The 20,745-nt window shown below is 42.9% G+C and overlaps 1 protein-coding gene across 1 annotated transcript; it reads right to left on the bottom strand.

Moving 5' to 3' along the window:
• Positions 1-15,348: 15,348 nt before the first annotated feature.
• On the bottom strand, positions 15,349-16,287 carry LOC142434933 (olfactory receptor 2G3-like). The gene has a single exon (XM_075539515.1). The coding sequence runs from the start codon at positions 16,285-16,287 to the stop codon at positions 15,349-15,351; it is 939 nt and encodes a 312-aa protein (XP_075395630.1).
• Between the last annotated feature and the right edge of the window lie 4,458 nt (positions 16,288-20,745).

Raw genomic sequence — 20,745 nt, 5'->3', positions numbered from 1 at the left:
TCTTCATGAATGATGTTTTTGATGTCCTCCAAAAGCTTATCAGGTATTCTGTCATTTGGTATTCAATACAGCAAACCTGTTCTCAAGATATCCTTGAAATTCAGATGGGATAGACTCAAGGTAATATTTTGGCTCCTTTGGACTTGTTTGGGTTTTCTTCAGCTTTAACTTGAACTTACATATGAGCAATTGATGGTCTGCTCTCCAGTCAGCCACCAACCTAGTCTTAGCTGCTGATAATGAGCTCCTCCATCATCTCTTCCCACAGATGTAGTCAATTAGATGTACGGGTATTTCATCTGGAGAAGCCATATATATAGTCACCATTTGTGTTGTTGAAAAGTTGTATTTCCTATGAACGTCTTTGTTCTTGCAAAATGCTATCCTGTGGTCTGTTGTTTTTTTTTACCAAGACATTTTCCAACTACTGTTCCTTCCTCTTTGTTTCCAACTTTTGCATTCCAATTGTCAATAATTATCAATGCATCTTGATTGTATGTTTGATCAATTTTCACCTGAAAATGCTGGTAGAATTCTTCAGTTTCTTCACCAGTTTTCATTGTTGGTGTATAAATTGTAATAATAGTTGTACTGATTGAATTTCTTTGAAGGAAGATAGGTATAATCCTATCCTATAACTAGTTATGGCAAATTCCTCTATGTGTTGAGGCATAGGCAGCAAGATAACAGGAGCCAGAAATATGCATGGCAGTCTTAGCCATTGCTTATGAAGTCTATGATCTAGACCTGGACTCATAAACGATTTCCATTTCTTAATGGAGTTGTCTGAATGCTCAATTTTATGATGGTAAGTTTTATTTCATAGCAACATGGTAATTCTGTAAAGACACAAGCTATTTTGAAAAACAAAAGATTTTCATTTGGAAATACTTTAAGATTCACAGGAAGTTGCATTGATAGTACACAGTGAGAGCTTCTTTTAAGAGAATGACTAAGGGCGGATTTTCTTTGACAATTACAACTCAGATGTCTGAAAGAGTATGTGAAAGAGAGACTACAAGCCTGGATCTCTGAAGAAAGGGTGACTGAGTGAACCAAACACACCAATGGGAAAAACAAGGGAGAAAATCCACACATAGGCACCGAGCAAGCTCGTGAATTCTCCTCTGGCTGGTGATGAGCTTAACTGCTTTCTCACAGTCTAGGGAAATCTCTGATGCCTGACAGTGAGAAAAGTGGGCTCTTCCTTAGCTCCCCACCTTCCCCAGGTGAATGGAGGAGCGAATAGCACCAAGCCTGGTGCACCCAACTTCTGGTTGTACTGCTCTCGCCACATTCCCGGGCTGCAAGTGCAGTCTGGAACTTCGGTGGATCCGACAGGAATCGGCACAGTTAGGCAGGCTAGTGACGTGGGGAGCTGAATAATCCCAGGTTCCCCACAGCTCCCTGGTGTCTGCAGGGGATGTTGGGCGATCCACTTGTGAATCCGAGAGGTAGAGGCTGGGATCTTCCCCCGAGTCCCAGCTGTCACCTCTAGTGGAGACCCTGATGTCCTGGAGTGGCCTGTGTATAAACCAGTTGCGAAGCCTGACTGGGACTTTTTCTTTTTCCTTTCCTCTTCTTCCTTTTGTTTTGATAAACCAACAGTGGAACCAACTCGAAGTCCACAGATGTCAGCTGCAAGATGGGGTCTTGAAAAAAAGCAGTGTCAGTTTAGGCCTCGGTCTTTGTTGTTGTTTTTATGTGATTTTTCCATTTGTCTCGACAGATTGCTCCTGTAATGTTTTCCTGAATTCTTCGTTGTTGTTGTTGTTTTTTCTGTAGCTCTCTTGATCTTTTTCTCCACAAGTTGAAAATACCTAAAAATCATTCTTCTTCTAAATTCCTTTTCCAGTAGTTCCCATGTCTTTTATTCCTCAGGAAGGTATTTTGGTAAAAAGAGAGAGAGAGAGAGAGAGAGAGAGAGAGAGAGAGAGAGAGAGAGAGAGAGAGAGAGATCATATAAAACAACATATAAAAATACAGAAGATTAATACTTAGATATTAGAAATAGAAAAAACATTGGAAGATCAAAGCAGTAAAATCGAAGCAATGCAAGGCTGAATTAGTAAATGTGAAGACCAATCTCTCAATACCAATCTATAAGAAGAGTAACTCCTGAAGGAAAAACATGCTCAGTATATTTGAAACAAAGGACTGAAGAAAAATTCAAGTCTCAAGTTACAAACTTGAAAGATTCTATGAGCAAAATAATGAATATTCAGGAAACATGAAAAGAATATGCAGAGTCACTGCACCAAAAAGAACTGATCTCCCACACGGAGGCAAAGCCCTGGAGACACAGTGTGGGAATTGCATCTGACCTGATCCCACCACATAGAGGCAAAGCCCTGGGGAGTGCAGCGGAACAGCACTGGAATGGAGCGTCAAGGTCCCCAGGGAATGCTGAAGGTGGACTTTGGGGCAGGGCGTGGTGCCCCAACAGATTGGACTGGAAAGCACTCCTAAAGGCCAACAAACGATCCTTGAACTAACTACAAGTTTTTCTTTCTTGATGTGTTTTGTTTTGTTCTTTGTCAGTGGTTTGTTGTTGTTTTGTTGTCTGGTTGTATACTGTTGCTTTATTTTCCTCTGCCTTTTTTTTTTCATGTTATTATCTCCACAGGTCTGTCTAAATAAGATAGGCTGGATGAACTATCTGGAGGAAAAAACAATGGGATCGACAGTTCCGGGGGGACTTGGGATAGGGGTAGATGAGGGGTAAGGAAGTGATGTTAACAAACCCAGGGACAAGGGAACAGCATGGGATCCAAATTGGTGGTGAGGTGGGAGTGGCAGGCCTGGTAGGGAATGATCAAGGGTAAGGTAACGAAGAGGTATAGCTGTAACCCAGGTGGGGACGGAGCATGATAGCGGGGCAGGAGGAAAGTCAAGGGAAAAAGAGGAAAGATCTAGGAGGCAAAGAGCATTTATAGAGGTCTAGACAAAGACATGTACATGCAAATATATATATGAGGATGGGGAAATAGTTCTATGTGCCTATATTTATAGGTTTAGTACTAAGGTGGCAGAAGGACCTTGGGCCTCTACTCAAGCGCTCCCTCAATGCATGAATACTTTCTTCTATTAAATTGGTATTCTATGATGCTCACCCTCCCGACACAACCGCTGAAGCCAAAGCAGGTAAACAAGCATATGTGGTGAAGAAAGCTGATGGTGCCCGGCTAGCAAAAGAGATAGCATCTGGGGTCTTAAAGGCTTGAAGATAAGCAAGCGGCCATCTAGCTCAGAATCAACAAAAAGCCCACATGGAAGAACACACCAGCCTATGTGGTCACGTGGTTCCGAAGGGATCCGTTATCAGGCATCAAAGAACAAAAAATCATATCATTGGGTGCACACCTCCATGATACGATCGCTGAGGACAAACAGGTGCATAAGCAAATGTGGCGAAGAAAGCTGATGGTGCCCGACTATCAAAAGAGATAGTGTCTGGGGTCTTAAAGGCTTGAAGGTGAACAAGCGGCCATCTAGCTCAGAAGCAACAAAGCCCACATGGAAGAAGCACACCAGCTTGTATGATCACGAGGTGTTGAAGGGATCAGGTATAAGGCATCATCAAAAATAAAACATCTTACCATAGTGGATGAAGGGGGGAAGTGCAGAGTGGAGACCCAAAGCCCATTTGTCGGCCACTGGAGATCCCCTCACAGAGGGATCTAGAGGAGATGAGTCAGTCAGTGTGCGATGTAACACTGATGAAGAATACAGTTTTCCTCTAGTTCCTAAATGCTTCCTCCACCCCACCCCACCCCCACTACCATGATCCGAATTCTACCTTGCAAGTCTGGATAGGGCAGAGGATGTACACTGGTGCACATAGGAGCTGGAGGCACAGGGAATCCAGGGTGGATGATACCTTCAGGAACAGGGGTGTGAGGGGGCGATACTGGGATGGTAGAGGGTGAGTGGGTTGGAAAGAGGGAACCAATTACAAGGATCTACATGTGACCTCCTCCTGGGGGACGGACAACAGAAAAGGAGGTGAAGGGAGATGCCGGATAGGGCAAGATATGACAAAATAATAATTTATAAATTATCAAGGGCTTATGAGGGAGGGGGAGGAGGAGGGAGGGGAAAAATGAGGACCTGATGCCAAGGGCTTAAGTGGAGAAGCAAATGTTTTAAGAACGATGAGGGCAATGAATGTACAGATGTGCTTTACACAATTGATGTATGTATGAATTGTGATAAGAGTTGTATGAGTCCCTAATAAAATGTTAATTAAAAAAGAACTAATTAACATTCAACCATTTCAAGAGGTAGCATATGACCAAGAACCAATGCTACTAAAGTAAGAAGCCCAAGAGTCACAGAAAGCATTAGCCAAAAACAAGGCTCCAGGAATTATGGAACACCAGTTGAAATGTTTCAACAAGCTGATGAAACACTGGAAGCACTTACTGGTCTATGCCAGGACATTTGGAAGACAGATACTTGGCCTACTGAGTGGAAGAGATCTATATTTGTACCCATTCCAAAGGAATGTGGCCAGACAGAATGCTCAAATTCTAGAACAACATCACTGATATCATATGAAAATAAAATTTTGATGAATATCACCCAATAACAGTTGCGGCAGTACATTGACAGAGAACCGCCAGAAGTTCAGGCTCGATTCAGAGAGGACATGGATCAAGGGATATCATTGCTGGTGTCAGATGGCTCTTGGCTCAAAGCAGAGAACACCAGAAAGATGCTCACTCCTATTTCACTGACTATGCAGAGACATTTGACCCTGTGGATCATAACAATTATGGGTAGCCTTGAGAAGAATGGGGATCCCACAACCCTACCTTGTGCTCATGCGGAACATGTACATGGATCATGAGACACTTGTGTGAACAGAACAAGGGAATGCCGCACAATTTAAAATCAGGAAAGGCGTGGGTGAGGTAGTATCTCACCATGCTTATTTAATTTGCATGCTAAACAAATAACCAGAGAAGTTGAATTATATGAAGAACAACCTGGCCTCAGGGTTGGAGGAAAGTTTATTAACAGCCTGAGATACGCAGACGACACAACCTTGCTTGCCGAAAGTGAGGAGGACTTGAACTTGCTAATCAAGATCATGGATTGCAGCCATCAGCATGGATTACAAATGAATATGAAGAAAACCAACATCCTCATAACTGAACCAATACGTAGCAACATGATAAATGGAGAAAATATTGCAGTTGTCAAGAATTCCATCTTGCTTGGACCACCAGTCAATGCTCAGGGAAGCAGCAGTCAAGAGCTCAAAAGATGAATTGCACGGGGTAAATCGACTGCAAGAGACTTTGTTAGAATATTGGGAAGCAAAGATGCTACCTTCAGAGCTAAGGTCTGCCTGACCCAATTTCAGTTGCATGTGAAAGTTGGACATCTAATAAGAAAGACTGAAGAAAAATCAATCCATTTGAACTATTTTTTAAAGGGGGAAGTTATATTTTGTTATTTTTTATTCATCATGTTATTGGGGGCTCTTACCAATAACACTCCATAAATCAATTATATCAAGCGAACTTATATCGATGCTGCCATCATCAATTTCAAAACACTTCCTTTTTCATTTGGGAATAGAAATAACACATGACCCAACAATCCTTCTACTGATAAATGCTCTAAAGAAATTAAGAACACAGCACAGATTTAAGCACATTCACGTTCATCCACCATTGAAAAATGCAAGTGGATGGAAACAAGCTGGCCAGAAGCACCATCAGAGTGCTCCCTGGAGGCCAGGATGGCGGGGATTTGTCTTACAGACTTTGGACATGTTGTCAGGAGAGACCAGTCCCTGGAGAAGCACATCATGAGTGGTGAAGTAGAGGGACAGTGGAATGAAGGAGAGACTCAACGAGATGGGTTGGCGCGGTGGTTCAACAATGCGCTCAAGCACAGGAACAATTGTGAGGATGATGCAAGACCGGGCAGTGTTTCACTCTGTTGTGCATAGGGTCACTATGAGGCAGAACTAACTCTATGGCACCTAGCAACAACAACAACAACAACAACATATATATTCAACTCGAGTGTACTTTACATATCATTCTCTCAATGGACATACACATATATATTTTAAAAATCCACTGTTGAGCTGATTTCAACTCACAGCAACACTATAAAGCAGAGTAGAACCACTCCATCAGGTTTCCTAGGTTGTGATCTTTACAGAAACAGGGCACGTTCTTCTGTGGAACAGCTGGTGGATTCAAAGTGTCATCCTTTTGCTGAGTAATCCAATCTTGAGCCTACTGTTCTGCCTCCAGGGCATCTCTATCTATCTATCTATCTATCTATCTATCTATCTATCTATCTATCTATCTATCTATCTATCTATCATGTATCTATCCTTAGGTGTCATTGAGCATTTTCTAACTCATAGCAAAACATGACACAACAAAACGAAGCACTGACTTGATTCTGTGCTGTCCCGACAGTTGTTCTTATATTTAACCTGACTGTTGCAGATACTGCGTCAGTCCAGCTTAGTGGACGTCTTCCTGTTTTTCCTTCTCCAGGAACTGCACCTGATAACAAGGCCAAGGCGGTGAGACAAACTTTCAACATCTTCACTTTTAGGGAGCATTTGGAATATACTTCTTCCAACATAGATGTCTTTGTTCCTCTGCAGTCCATGGCTTAATTGATATTCTCTGTTGACAACATAATTCAAAGGCACTGATTCTTCTTTATTGTTAGGTGCCATTGAGCTGGTTCTAAGCCAAAGCAACACAATGTGCAATGGAACGAAACACTGCCCGTTCCTGCACCAGCCTCACAGTTGTTCCTGTGCCTGAGCCCATTGACGCAGGCACTGTGTCAGTCCTTCTTTTTCCTTGCTGCCCTTCCACTTTACCAAACGGTGCATCCTTCTCCAGGGACTGACAATATGTCCAAAGTATGGAAAACCAAGTCTTGTCATGGTTTACTTCTTCCAAAACAGATCATATTTATCCTTTTAGAAGACCATGGCACTTTGAATATTCTTCTCCAGTGCCAAATTAAAATGCATCTATTCTTCTTCGGTCTTCTCTATTCAATGTGCAACTTTCACATGCATATGCTGCAAGAGAATTCCATGGCTTGGGTCAGGCACACCTCAGTCCTCAAAGTAACATCCTGGCTCTTCAATACTCTAAAAAGGGCTTGTGAAGCAGATTTATCTAATGCAATATGTTTTTTGATCTCTTGACTGCTGCTTCCATGAGCTTTGATTGTGGATCCAAGTAAGACAAAAACCTTGACAAGTTCAACTCTTGAACTTCAACTTGGATTCTTCTTTGGTCTTCCTTATTTATTATCTAACTTTCACATGCATATAAACCGATTGACTATGCCATGGCTTGAGTCAGCCCACTTTAGTCCTTAAAATGACATCTTTGCTCTTTAACATTTAGAAGTCTTTTACAATAGATTTTCTCAACCCAATATGTCTTTTGATTTTTTTGACACTGATTATATGTGTGTTTGTTGTGAATCCAACAAATAAAATCCCCAAAGAGTCAATGTTTTCCCTGCTTATATTGTTTATTGGTACGGTTGTGAAGTTTTTGTTTTCTTTTCATGGAAATGGCATTCTTTGTTGTTCGTCAATATGCTCACGCCTGGTCCCCTTTAGCAAGCAAGGAGGTGCTGCCTGCATGGCGCAGGTGGTTATTGAGCCTTTCTCTGACCCCGATGCTACCCTCTTCTTCCCGGAGTCTAACTTCTTGGATTTTTTACTTCGCACGTGGATTTAATAATTATGGTGAAAAGATACAACCCAGTAACACATTTTTCCTAATTTAAGACCACTTGTATCCCTTGTTATGTTCAAACACCTGCCTCTTGTTCTACGTGCACATTCCACATGAGCACAACAGAGTTGTCTTGAGTTCACATTCTTCACAATGTTATCCATAGTTTGTTAGCTTCACATACCTGTAAGACTCGAAATATCAAGAACACATAGGTAGACCTCTTTCTGCTATTCTCTGTTTCCAGCCAACGTTCATCTTACATCAGCAGTGATATCTTTTGTTCCCCGTTTTTTCCTGAGCTCAACTTGAATTTCTGGCAGATATGCACTGTTGAAATAGCTTTAAAAATAAAAAAATTATTTTGGGGGGCTCATATAACCCTTATTACAATCCATACATCCAGTCATTGTGTTAAGCACATTTGTATATTTGTTGACATCATCATTCTCAAAACATTTGCTTTCTATGTGTGCCCTTAGTATCAGCTCCTCATTTCCCCCTCCTTCCCCCACCCTTCCTACCGTCCTCACCCTTGATAATTTATAAATTATTATTTTTTAATGTCTTACAGTGTCCAATGTCTCCCTTCACCCACTTTTCTGTTTTCTTTCCCCCAGAGGCTCTCCCTTTCTCCCCCACTTTCCCTTTCCCTCCTGGTATTGCTACTCTCATTACTGGTCCTGATCTGTCCCGGATTCCCTGTGTTTCCAGCTCTTATCTGTACCAGTGTACATCCTCTGGTCTAACTGGATTTGTAAGATAGAATTGGGATCATGATAGTGGCGGGGAAGGAAGCATTAAAGAACTAGAGGAAAGTTGTATGTTTCATTGGTGCTATATTGCACCCTGACTGGTTCATCTCCTCTCCTTGACCCTTCTCTAAGGGGATGTCCAGTTGCCTACAGATGGGCTTTGGGTCTCCACTCCACCTTCTATGAAGTTATAAAGAGACTTTTCCCCAGCTTTGTCTCCCCTCAAAGACATGCCAAACATTAGAGGCTTTTTGCCAGCATATGGCGCGAGGTCAGGTGCTTAGAGACATCCTCCCTGAAGGTAGCCTGTTGTCAGACTACTCTGTGGGCCCACCACAGATAGTGCCTGCTCCCTGGTGTTAAGGACAATGGGCTACTTCTCCCTACAGGCTTGTGACCATTAGTCTGGTCCCTGTAAGTGGGGTTTCCACCCTACTGATAATGATTTCTATGGAGATCCAGAGAACGGGCCAAACCTGCTCAGTGACATCCAAAGTTAGGCTTGCCATCCTGAATCTAGGATCCGCCCTTACCACATGTGTGCCCCTAATCCCTCCCCTTCCTATTGCATGTATGTCCCTAGATTGTCCCGCTCTCATTGCTGTGTAATCTACAGTGCAACCCCTTCCTGTGACGGATGTCTGTACCTGTACTTAGCAGACTTGCATGCCTCCCAAAGGTATAAGCCTCGGTGAGCAAGAACGATCCATCTTTGGCCTCTCGTCAGCTCCCTTCCTCTCTGGTCCTCTCTCCCCTGTTCCTTTTCTCCTTGTCCTTCTTCCCCTCCCCCTCTCTCCTGTCCTCTGGTCTTCCATCTCCACGGGGACCACCAAGCAAGGCTGAGGTGAGCATGCCACCATGAAATGTGCTGACTCCATTATTTCAATCTCTTATATCTCTCATGCTCTCAATGACTTTATTACATATATATATATATATATATATATATATATATATATATAAATCTACGGTACAATTGTGCCTATTGAATCCACAATTAATTGTGGGGGGATGGCCTTTTCCTCCACAACACTCCCCCTCATTCACAATGATACGATTTTTTTTTGCTCTTTGATGCCTGATACCTGATCTTATCGATACTTCATGATCACACAGGCTGGTGTGCTTCTTCCATGTGGGCTTTGTTCCTTCTAAGCTAGATGGCCACTTGTTTATCTTCAAGCTTTTAAGACCCCAGACACTATCTCTTTTGATAGCTGGACACCATCAGCTTTCTTCCCTACATTTGCTTATGCATCTGGTTTGTCTTCAGCAATCATGTCGGGAAGATGAGCATCATGGAATGCCATTTTAATAGAAAAAAGTGTTCTTGCATTGAGGGAGTACTTGAGTGGAGGCCCAATGTCCATCTGCTACCTTAATACTAAATATATTAATATATGCACATAGATCTATTTCCCCATCATCATACATCAATATAGTTACATATGTACATGCCAGTATTTAGACCTCTATGAATGCCCTTTGCCTCCTACTTCTTTCCTCTATTTCCTTTTACTTTCCTCTTGTCTCACTGTCATGTCCAGCCTTCATTTGGGTATCAGCAATTCCTCTCGAAATAGCTTTTGAAGAGGATATGTCACCCGGGATCCCGGTGAACAGGTTTCAGAGGTGCTTCCAGACTAAGTCAGCCTTGGAAGAAGGCCCTGGAAGTCTGCTGCAGAATTTGGCGAGTGAGAAGTTAATAAGTCGCAGTGTGATATGAGGCTACACACTGAGCGCCTCAAGCTGGGAGGCACCCAGAGTGACGCCGTGGGTGCAACAGTGGTTCACCCACCAGTGATTGTGGGGACGGTGTCCGCACAGGCAGTGCTCCTTTCGGTGGGGAAACCCTGTCACTGTGAGCCCAGACTGATGGTCCTCAACAACCACAGCAACAACTCTTGGAAGCTACTGATTGACACTTTACATGGTTTGTTGCTCAGTACCTATAGAGAATTGATTTATATATATATATAATTTATATTTTGTTCTGCTTTATACAGTGACACCACCCTGGTGGTCTAGTGGTTATGAATTGGGCTCTAATCCAAAAAGTCACCAGTTTGAAACTACCAGCAGCTCTGAGGGAGAAAAACAGGACTTTTTACTCCTGAAAACATGTATAGTCTCAGATACTTACAGCATGTGCTACTCCGGGTAGACTAGAGAAACAAATCCATGGACAACCATATGTGTATAAGAAAGAGCTTTACATACAAGAGCAATTGAACATTGAGAAAACACCCCAGCCTAGTCCAGATCAAGCCCTTAAGTCTGATATTAGCTCATATGTCTGATACCAATCTATAAAGTCTTCGTCAGACTCACAAAACACATGCAATCACACCGAAGGTAGAAGATCACAGGCTAGTGGGTAGAAAGTCTTTGGGTCCAGTGGCATTGGAAACATCTCAGTGCTGGAAGGGGGTCTCTGCATGGCTTCTCCAGCACCCAAGGCGGCATCAGGGTGGGTCCATGTGTCTTGTCAGCTGCTGTGTTTCCCAGGGTGTGAGCAGAGAGTCTCCCACCTCCAAGGAGGACATACCAGAATTCCCAGAATCCTTAGAGGAAGGCTATGCCCACACAGAAACCTCACTGACTATGACCTGATTGAGAGGCTAGACTCCACCTCTACACGCTTAATCCTGAAATCAACAATTATCTAACCTCCACACAGCGGAAGTTCTACCCTGTCCTGTAGGTTTGCTCTGGGTCAGCATTGACTCAACGGCAGTGAGTTTGGAGTTGGTAACAGTGACATCTGTACAATCTGGAACTTGATGGACTATCTTGTTTTTCTGCATTACACAAGTGTTCTACCGGTGTTAGGCAGGATTGTCTAGAGAAAAAGACCAGTAACACTCATCTATGTATAAGAAAGAAGTGTATGTCAAGAAGCAACTTTACACCAAGAAGCCACTCTAGTCCAGTTCGACTCAAGTCCATTGCTCCAGTGCTAGCTAAGGCCCTCTTGAGACTCAAGCAGTTCCAGGCCGAGCAGGGAGATCATGGCCACTGAGCACAGAGTCAATGGAGTCCAAGGTCGGTGGAAGCGTGGCAGGGTCCCTTGTGGGGCCGCCCCAGAGGCTGACAGAGTCCCAATGATGTCCTAAGGAGGAGGAAGGTGGAGTGACAGGAATGAATCATGCCTGTTTGATCTGCTTTTATACATCAGGCCACACCCAGGGAGGTGTCATCAAGCTCCCACTTAATGGACAGGCTGAACTCCTAGCCTGGAGCGTCTAGTTGACGCGATATCTAATTACCACACTGCCTTTTACAGGTTGCAGGCTCACCACTTTTTTATAGCTCTTGATTAGTGAGAACACATTTGAGTGTTCTTCCGCTGAGAGGTCCCCTTTTAGTGCAGGCTTGACTGTTGTTACTTTTGAGTCTGAGGGCAGGCCAGTACCTGACCAGAACCAGATGTCCTCTGCATGGTTGCAACTTAAAAAACTCATTCTCCATAATGCATTGGTTAAAGACAACGTTATACTGAGATAACCAACACATAGCTGCATCGTGGCAGGTCAACCCCGTTGGCAGCTTCTTCCACAATGCTGGAAAGTCTAATTCCTAAAACAAACCCTCTAATCATTAAACGGTCCCCGATTAGTTAAATGGGAACTTGTTTTCCAGAATCCCCTCCTTCTGTAGGTCGTGGGATTTGGCCTGTAGAAGAAGTGAAGGTCTTCATGGTGCGATAGAGTTGTGTCAGACACTGGGGTGTCTATCTGATCTTTGTTGTCTCTACTACATGTGTAGCTCTCTTACACAATGTTGGCTCCGCAGAGCAACAGGAACACCACACCCACAACTACGTGCTTGGCGGTGGACACATAGAGAAGTAGCGATATCATGGAAATCGCTTTTCAAAGACCTCCCCTTAAACTCCCTGATTGCAGCCCCATTTCAGTGGCTGGATCTGCTTGGCTTCTCAGATTTTTCCAAAGATTGTGCCTTGTACACCTGGATCCATGCTTCAGGATGAATACTTACTCTACTCTGGCCTTCTAATGTTTCCTTCTACATCTTCATTTCTCCAGTTTGTGTCATGGCTGTGTTCACCAGCCCGCTGTGTAAGGTGCTCAGGCTCTCTCACGCCGTAGGTGGGCATATACGCTGTAGCAACCTTGCCTATGGGCTGGGCAGTCCACTGTCCTGTCTCATGCCAGTCTCCTGAGTCTATTGCCACTGGGCTCTGCTGTGCTTGCCACCACTCCTCACCCTCTTGTGCCGTCTTCAGTGTCACAGCCCTCTCTAGTTCCCGGTCTGCGACGTTTTTAGGACAAGAACCCTGAATCCAAAGGACATGCTTCACTCCCAGTGTTGCTGTGTGGTAGTAGAAAAGTCCCCGACCAACCTATGAGATTGGCTGCCTTTCAGCCTCACAGGATGATCAAACCGACCATTCCTGACAAGGGTGCCATGCGATTTATTTGCATAGTCCCATGTCCATAAGGGTTCCACACACCTTATTTGCTTTAGCAAAATTATCCAATCCCCTTGGTGGGCCACCAGAGACCATATTTGGGGGTACAGTGGTGGTGGTGGGGGTATAAATGGGAGATCATCTCAAGTAGCCCATGTAGAAAGAGAATGGTTGGAAATGATTTGTGGTAGCGATTCGACTTGACGTGATTGAAATATGGACTGACATAGGTATTAAATTCCAACTAAAAACATAGAGGCCATATTTGCACAATCCCACCCAATCATTGCGTAAGAGCTACACGATCATAACTAGAAAGGCTATGCAAAGTAATTCATCACTGCCCAGCGGCTGAGGAAGAACTGTGATGACCACATGTAGCTGGTGGGCTACGTTCCGTAAATGATGTGCTGTAGTCCTGCAGCAACGGGTTGAGGAAAAGCTAGTAAATAGATATGATGCCGGGTAATAGACCCTAAAGCTTGGTGAAGACGGGGAAAATTTTTTTACAACTGTCAAAATTATAGGAGAGATGAGAAGAGTTTGGGGCGATCCCTTAAGGTAGAAAGAATAGAGCAAAACCAGATAATTGACTTTTTACTTCTTTCCAGACTCTAAATTTTTTCTCAGGACACTATGTCCACTTCCTGCTCCATCCACCACCAGCTTGACTTAGCCTTACGCAGGCAGAGTCCCTTTTTGGTGAGACCACTCAAGGCAGGCTGAAGTTTTCCAAAATGGACTTTATTAGAGACAAAGGGAAAAGGAAAATCAAGAAGTATAAAAATATAAAATCACAGAATCAAGTGGTTAGAAAGCATAGCTTTTGTTTTTTCCCCTCCAAAGATGATTTCAACTGACTCTGGATACTCTCGTGGCAGTTTGTAGGTAGGCAGATACAGGTTCATCTCTACCTTCTCATCCTAAGATTATTCACTTTTCAGTTTTTAAGATTCTACTTCTTTCACACTCTGCTTACCCCTCTAGGGCTCCAGTCACTTCCATAACCCAAGAGGATTGTTGCTTATTATTGTTTAATGGTTAATTCCTGGATAATAAATGAAAACTATTATAACTGACATTTGTTGAAATGTTACTATATGAGGGATAACCTACCAAAACTGGACTTTTTCCCCAAAGCTATGTATTTAATTTTTTTAATATAAAACAACCTTATCACCTTCAAAATACTCTCCATTACACTTAATACATTTATCAAATCTGTGATTCTATTCTTGGAAACATTTTTCAAACTCATCTGTTTGGATGGCTCATTTTTTTTGCTTCACTTCTTCTAAGTCATCAACTCGCTGTCCTTTCATGTCCCTCTGAATTTGAGGAAACATGCATGGAACGAGATCAGGTGAGTAAGGTGTGTGGGGCAAGAGAGGCATGCTGTTTTTGCCCCAAAGTGGTGCACTGAGATGGCTGCACGAGCAGGTGCATTGTCCTGGTGGCAAAACCAGTCCCCCACTGTCACACATCTTTTCAGAACCTCCGATAGGAATCTTGATTAACAGTCTGACCTGGTGAAAAGAACTCAAAATGCACTATAAGTCAACATTTTCATCTGTTTGGGAAGTTGCTAGATGTCCAGAACAAGGTTTGTAGTCAATCCACATTTCACCTTTTTTGAAACGAGAAAACCACTTGTACACTTGAGTTTTTCCTATCGCGCTGTCCCGGTAAACTGTGTTCAACATCACAACAGTTTTGCGGCACTTTTCCTGAGCAGGAAACAAAATTTCAGAGGTGCATGCTGTCCTCTTAAATTGGCCATCACAAAAAATGAGGTTTGAGTGAAATTGCTTTGATGACAAAATTCACTGTGACCAGAGAGAAACTTCCCAGGTGACACCACTAGGTGCACTAACTCAGAGCGAGTTGCTTGGTGCTCACCTACTGGGAAAAATGAGTACTGGGAGTTCTTCCCCGCCCACCATAATTCTGGTTTTATTAATTTTTTTAGTACCCCCTTGTATATCAGGCTCTGTACTAAGCTTTACATATATTATCTCATTTAGCTATATATTACATATAGCTTTGTTCTAGGTTTTACATATATTATTTCATTTAATTCTTTGCTTATGAGGAAAAAATACACACCTTATTATAGTTAAGTGATTTTCAAAGACTCCCATATGTAGTAATTGGTACGACCAAGTCTTTCATCCCGGTCTGCCTGGCACTGATGTCCAGGCTCTTCATCATGTCGTAGCTTCATATTTGTTTCTGTGCCAGACGACATCACCATAGACAATGCTAGTGCCTGACCACCTCTCCCATATGGACGAGGTGAAGCATTAATCTTTTAGTGTATAGCTCTTCCAGGTCTCCTGGAAGAGTCTTTGGGGAGCCGGCGATGGTGAGTCCTATTTTGTTCAGGTCCCCAAGTCTTTGCTTTAAAGCCTCACTCTGAGGCCCTGCCCCTTCTCATCAATTTGAGGAAAGCCTTTTTCACGTCCTTGTTCCTCAAACTATAGATGACAGGATTGAGGAAGGCTGTGGCGATGTTATAGAATAGGGCCATTTTCTTGCCATTATTGGACAACGAGCCCGAGCCAGGACCCATGTACATGATGATGCAAGGAATGGCGAACATGGTGACCACGGTGATGTGGGAGGCACAGGTGGAGAAGGCCTTGATCCTCCCCTGGGCTGAGCGGATCTTCATGATGGCGGCAAAGATGTTTGCATAGACGATGACGATGAGGGAGAGCGGAACCACAATGACGTTGAAGCCAGTGATGAAGTCCACCAAGTCATTAAGGGAAGTGTCTGCACAGGCCAGCTTCAGGACGGCAGGGACTTCACAAAAGTAGTGGTCAATTTCATTCGGGCCACAATAAGGCAGGCGCATAGCAAAAAAGGTATAGCATAGGCCCCCCACCACGCCATAGGCTGCACAGATACCCACCATGAGGAGACACATCCAGTGACTCATAATGACCTTGTACCTGAGAGGGTGGCAGATGGCCATGTACCTGTCCACGGACATGATGGAGAAGAGCCAGGACTCGGTGACCCCAAAGAGGAGGAAGATGTACATTTGAGCCACACATCTAGCAAAAGAGATGGTCCTCTTTTTGCTGAGAATATGCACAAGCATCTGGGGCACAGTAGTGGTGGTGTAACACACATCCAACAGGGAGAGGACGCCAATGAAAAAGTACATGGGCGTATGGAGGCGAGCGTCCTGGTGGATAATGGTAATGAGGAGGCTATTGCTCACGAGGATCAGCAGGTAAAAGACTAAAAAGAAGGTGAAGAGCAGAGGATTGGTCCTGGGGTTGGGAGCAAAGCCCAACAGAATGAACTCTGTCACCGCTGACTGGTTGAGCTCCTGCATTACGATTTGCCTGTTTAAAGAGTTGTTAGGACATGCCATTTATTGAGTGTGAGTGCCGAGGGTGTGTAAGGAGTTTTCATACGCACCGTTTGATTTATTCTTCCTTACAGTCAATTTTGTCTCAGCAGGCAAAGGCATCCAGAGATACAGAATCAGCACATAAAAAGACACACATTCTTAGGAATAAATTTAATAAGAAACCGAGTGGACCTATATGAGAAACAAAAATGAAGCAAAACACACCAAATATTCTACAGGACTGTACAAGAAACGTAAGGGAAGCTTTGGTGAAATATAGCAGTATGGAAAGAAAGACTAACAATTGAAAACAAAAGGTATTTGTCTACAAAATTGTTCATATGTTTAATGTAATTCAACTTAAACCCAGAAGGATGTTTGGAGAGGCACTTACTAATTTCATTCAAAAGTCTACGAAAAAGTAAGTGGATAATAATAGCCAAGCAAATAGTGTGGGGGTACGAGTAGGGTGTTTAAGAACAATAAATTGAAAATAAATGATCGGATTTAGTAAATACAAATAATCTGAAAATAAAATTTAACTGAGCATCTATATTTTATCTGGAAACTATAAGTGGGAGACACCCTCCCAAGACAGAGTAGTATACCATGGAACTAAAAATGTAGTTTGGACTCAGAAACAGACCAATGGGATGTAACGGATAACCATAGAATACATCATATAATAAAGATGTTATTACAAACAAGAGGAATTGGGAGCCTTATTCAACAAATGTTGCTCGGGCAATGAGGTCGCTATCTGAGTGGACGTTTTATTTTACTCTGTTTAGCAAGGTAAATTCTAAATTGATTAGAGTTAAATAGAAAAAAATGAAAATGTGGGTGACTATTTTACAATGGGACTGAGAAAGGGCTTTTAAGTACAACCTGAATCTTGTACCTAAGTATTTCAACCCTTATCCTTTAATATTTCTAATAAAGTAACAGAGGCCCTTGTCTGATCTGCTATGAAAAGTCCAATGCCCTGAAATATTGGAGAACCCAATATTTTTTAGACTTCCTTGTGTAAGTCAGGTCTCCAGGCCCTGTAAATTCCTCTGTCAGTCAGTTCTGATTCCTTCTTGCTACTTCTCCTGTTTAGCTATTGGCGTCTTTCTTCTGCAGTTCATTCCACCCTTGAACTAATCTTGTTTTTATTTACAAAATCTGATTTTTATTTATCTACAAAATTTTGTTTTTACTTTTTATTTCTCCAAATCTCATGGACATAAAATTGTCATTTGTAAGATACTGCCCTCCAAAGGAATAGCTAAACTGGAAATGATTTACTCATCTCAAAATAGAAGACAATTGAAGATTGGACACTGGAGATTGTAAAGTTCCTTGGCCATTTGTACTACATATTAAAGCAAAAATTTTCTCTCTGAAAAAAAATTATGATGTTTGTGGCCTACACGGAAACCAAGTGATTAGTGCCATTAGCATGTAAATATTTCTTCTAAAACCCTAAAAAATGATGATAGTTCAGAAAAATTAGATGAAATATATCAGAAATATACAAATAAAGCAATTAAAATGGCCAATAAATCTACCAAAAAGTTTACCTTAATTATAGTTAAAGAATTACAAATTAAAACACCAGTGATGTTTCAGAATCAGCCAACACTCCTTTAAAATGCTATTGCTAGGACTGTTCCATTTACAGCAATGTAGAAATTCTCATATATTGGTATGGGAAATAAATGACTATATTGTGCAGGGAAATTTGGCAATATGCAATTTGACTTTTAAGAATTTTGCCTAAGAAAAAAAGAATCAGAGTGATAGGGAGAGCTTGTGATCAAGCATGCTCATTGCAGTGTTGCTCACAGTAGGGAAAGCAGGAAACAACCTGAATGTTTCAGCAGGTGGTTGTTTAAATAAGTTATGGTATACTGATCTATTAAATAGCCAAAGACTTTTAAAAATCCACATTTTGGAGACTATTTAATTTTGCTAAATTAAAAAAGCCAAATCGGTATATGAAACTACATATGACCCAACTTTAATTGTATAAAGATTTGTTTGTACAGACAAAAACGCAAGAAAGAAATATACCAAAGTGTTGACAATGGCTATTTCTGGTGATCAGGATTTTGATGATATATTTCTGAGGTGTCTGAATTTTATGAAATTTCCATATTAAACACGAATTCCTTTGATAGTGCTGTCCCTGGGTGAGGCAAGTCGTTAATGTGCTTGGCTGGTAATTGGAAGACTGGAGGTTCAAGTCCATCTAGAAAAAGGGTCTGATGGCCTTCTGAAAAGTCAGCCCTGAGAACTCTCTGGAGTGTGGTTCTGCTCTGATACTTACGGGCTCACCACGAGTCAGACTGAACTTGACAGTCTTGTTCTATTTTAGAATATGGAATTATGTCCCAAATGGTATTCTGGAGACGCAATGTATAGAGCTTTGGTGTCTCCATTCAGATTTAGGTAAGAGTGTGGCTATGAGAGAGGAAGAGTCCAAGAAAGAGCATTACTCAGAAGAATGGAATGGACAGATTCTCCTATTATCCGACTCTATCTCCTCCACAGAGCCATACTTGGGAATTATGCAGCCTAATGTAAATGCATTATTGCTTAACATACATCTTAGAATTAATATCAAAAGGAGACCACTTTGGAGGAAACAGACCAAGGGTGAAAGCCCACCTTGACTCTACATTTACAGGGAAGTTAGATTGGGAATCTAAGTTAGCATGGCTGGATCCAGGAGGAAGCTGTCACAGATCACAGATAGGAGAGTGAGTTCATAGAGTCTAGATTCCTGACACCAGTAGACCTCTGGGGCTGGGAAACAAAGGACAACTAGGGGCTAGAGCCCGAGTATTTGTTGAATTACGGAATATGGGGAGGCTGGTAGAGCTCTGGATTTGGAGTCAAGCCATGCTGGGTTCCAGGCTTGCTGCAATGACGTCACCTCTGTGGATGTTGACAACCTCATCTGTTTGAGAGGTTGAATGACAAGAAAGAGTCTTGTAATCACCTCCCTGAGCAAAGTAGGTAGTGGACAAATACCACGAACACACGAGGAACTGCTAATGTGTCTGTCCACATGACCAGGAGGTGGGAACATAAAACACAGAGACACTTCTCTGCCTCCTAGGAGATCTGGTGGCCTAGTGGTTATACGTTAGGCTGATAACCATAAGGCCAGAAGTTTGAAACCACCAGCTGCTCCACAGGAGAAAGATGAGGCTTTCTATTTCAGTAACATGTAGAGTTAGAGCCTCAGGACCCCACACGGGTGGTTCTTCCCTGTCCTATGGGGTTGCAATGAGTTAGAATCGACACAATGGCTGTGAGTCTCCTATTTTCACTCTTTGCCTCCTAAATTACCAATGTCAACTGAGAGTGCTCCAGTGGACAAGAGGAGAAGGCATTGAAAAGGAAGGACTCCAGGCAGAGAAAGGCAAAGCCAAGTTCAGGCTGATCCCCTCCAGCTTTGGCCCTACTGGTATGTGTACAGATTCTATGACAAAAGGCCCCCCACCATCAGCTGCAGGTGGGCAGTCGATGAGGAGGAAAGTGTCCGTTATTTCCACCTACAGCCTCTCATCCTCACTGCCATTCTACCGGGCCAGGAAGGTCCTTTATGATTATTACTAATTGCATGCACACAAGGCCTTTATTTGGACCCAGACAACTTTCCGGGTCATGGCACATATCTCACCGAATCACTAATTTGCTGTGTGACTTTGAGCAAGTCCTTTAAGCTCCTTGACCCTCACAATCTCATCTATAAAATGAAGGTATAGGTAATCTCTATGGCTCCTCTAGAATGACACAAAACATCCCCCTTCCCCCAGGTATGCCTCCATTTGGTGTTAATCAGGAGCTGGGAGGTATACATATAAAGCAAAGGACACCCGAGTCCCACAGACCCGCTCATGCTAGTGTTCCGCCCGATGTGGGTTGATAACCACAGGAGGATATTCAGGGATGGCACAGAAGGGAGCAGCAGGGGAGGCTGAGGGGAAACTAGCCTCAAGGCTCTCAGTTCCTTGGCAGCAGAACTGAGGGTGGGTATTGGAATAAATAGGCACCGGGTGTGGTTTCAAACCTCACTCTCTTACCTGGTTTGCTGTGTGGCTTAGGGCCAGTTGTTTGGCTTCTCTGAGCCTCAGCTGCAATGTCAGAGCTATACGATTCCCTGCCTTTGGAAAACCTCGTGAACCTCTTTGTCGAACACAAAGTTCAGTAACCCCTCCACTCACATGCTTCGTACCCAAGCACGAGGGTCTTTCAAACTCAATGTGATGCCTACGGGGACAATTCTTTCATTTCCCAACACCAGGGAGGGGAGATGAGCAGCCCAAGTTCAGACAGAAGGACTGTCTGAAGCAGAGGATGGACAAGTGTTCCAACCTAGCAGAAGGCTCTTTTCGCTGCAGAATACTGCTCTCAGAGGGAGTCACGGGCCAGAGGGAGTCTGAA

The sequence above is a fragment of the Tenrec ecaudatus genome, chromosome 1 (assembly GCF_050624435.1).
Source record: "Tenrec ecaudatus isolate mTenEca1 chromosome 1, mTenEca1.hap1, whole genome shotgun sequence".
Taxonomy (NCBI): domain Eukaryota; kingdom Metazoa; phylum Chordata; class Mammalia; order Afrosoricida; family Tenrecidae; genus Tenrec; species Tenrec ecaudatus.
The sequence above is the reverse complement of the archived record's forward strand: the minus strand, read 5'-3'. Positions and strand labels throughout refer to the sequence as shown.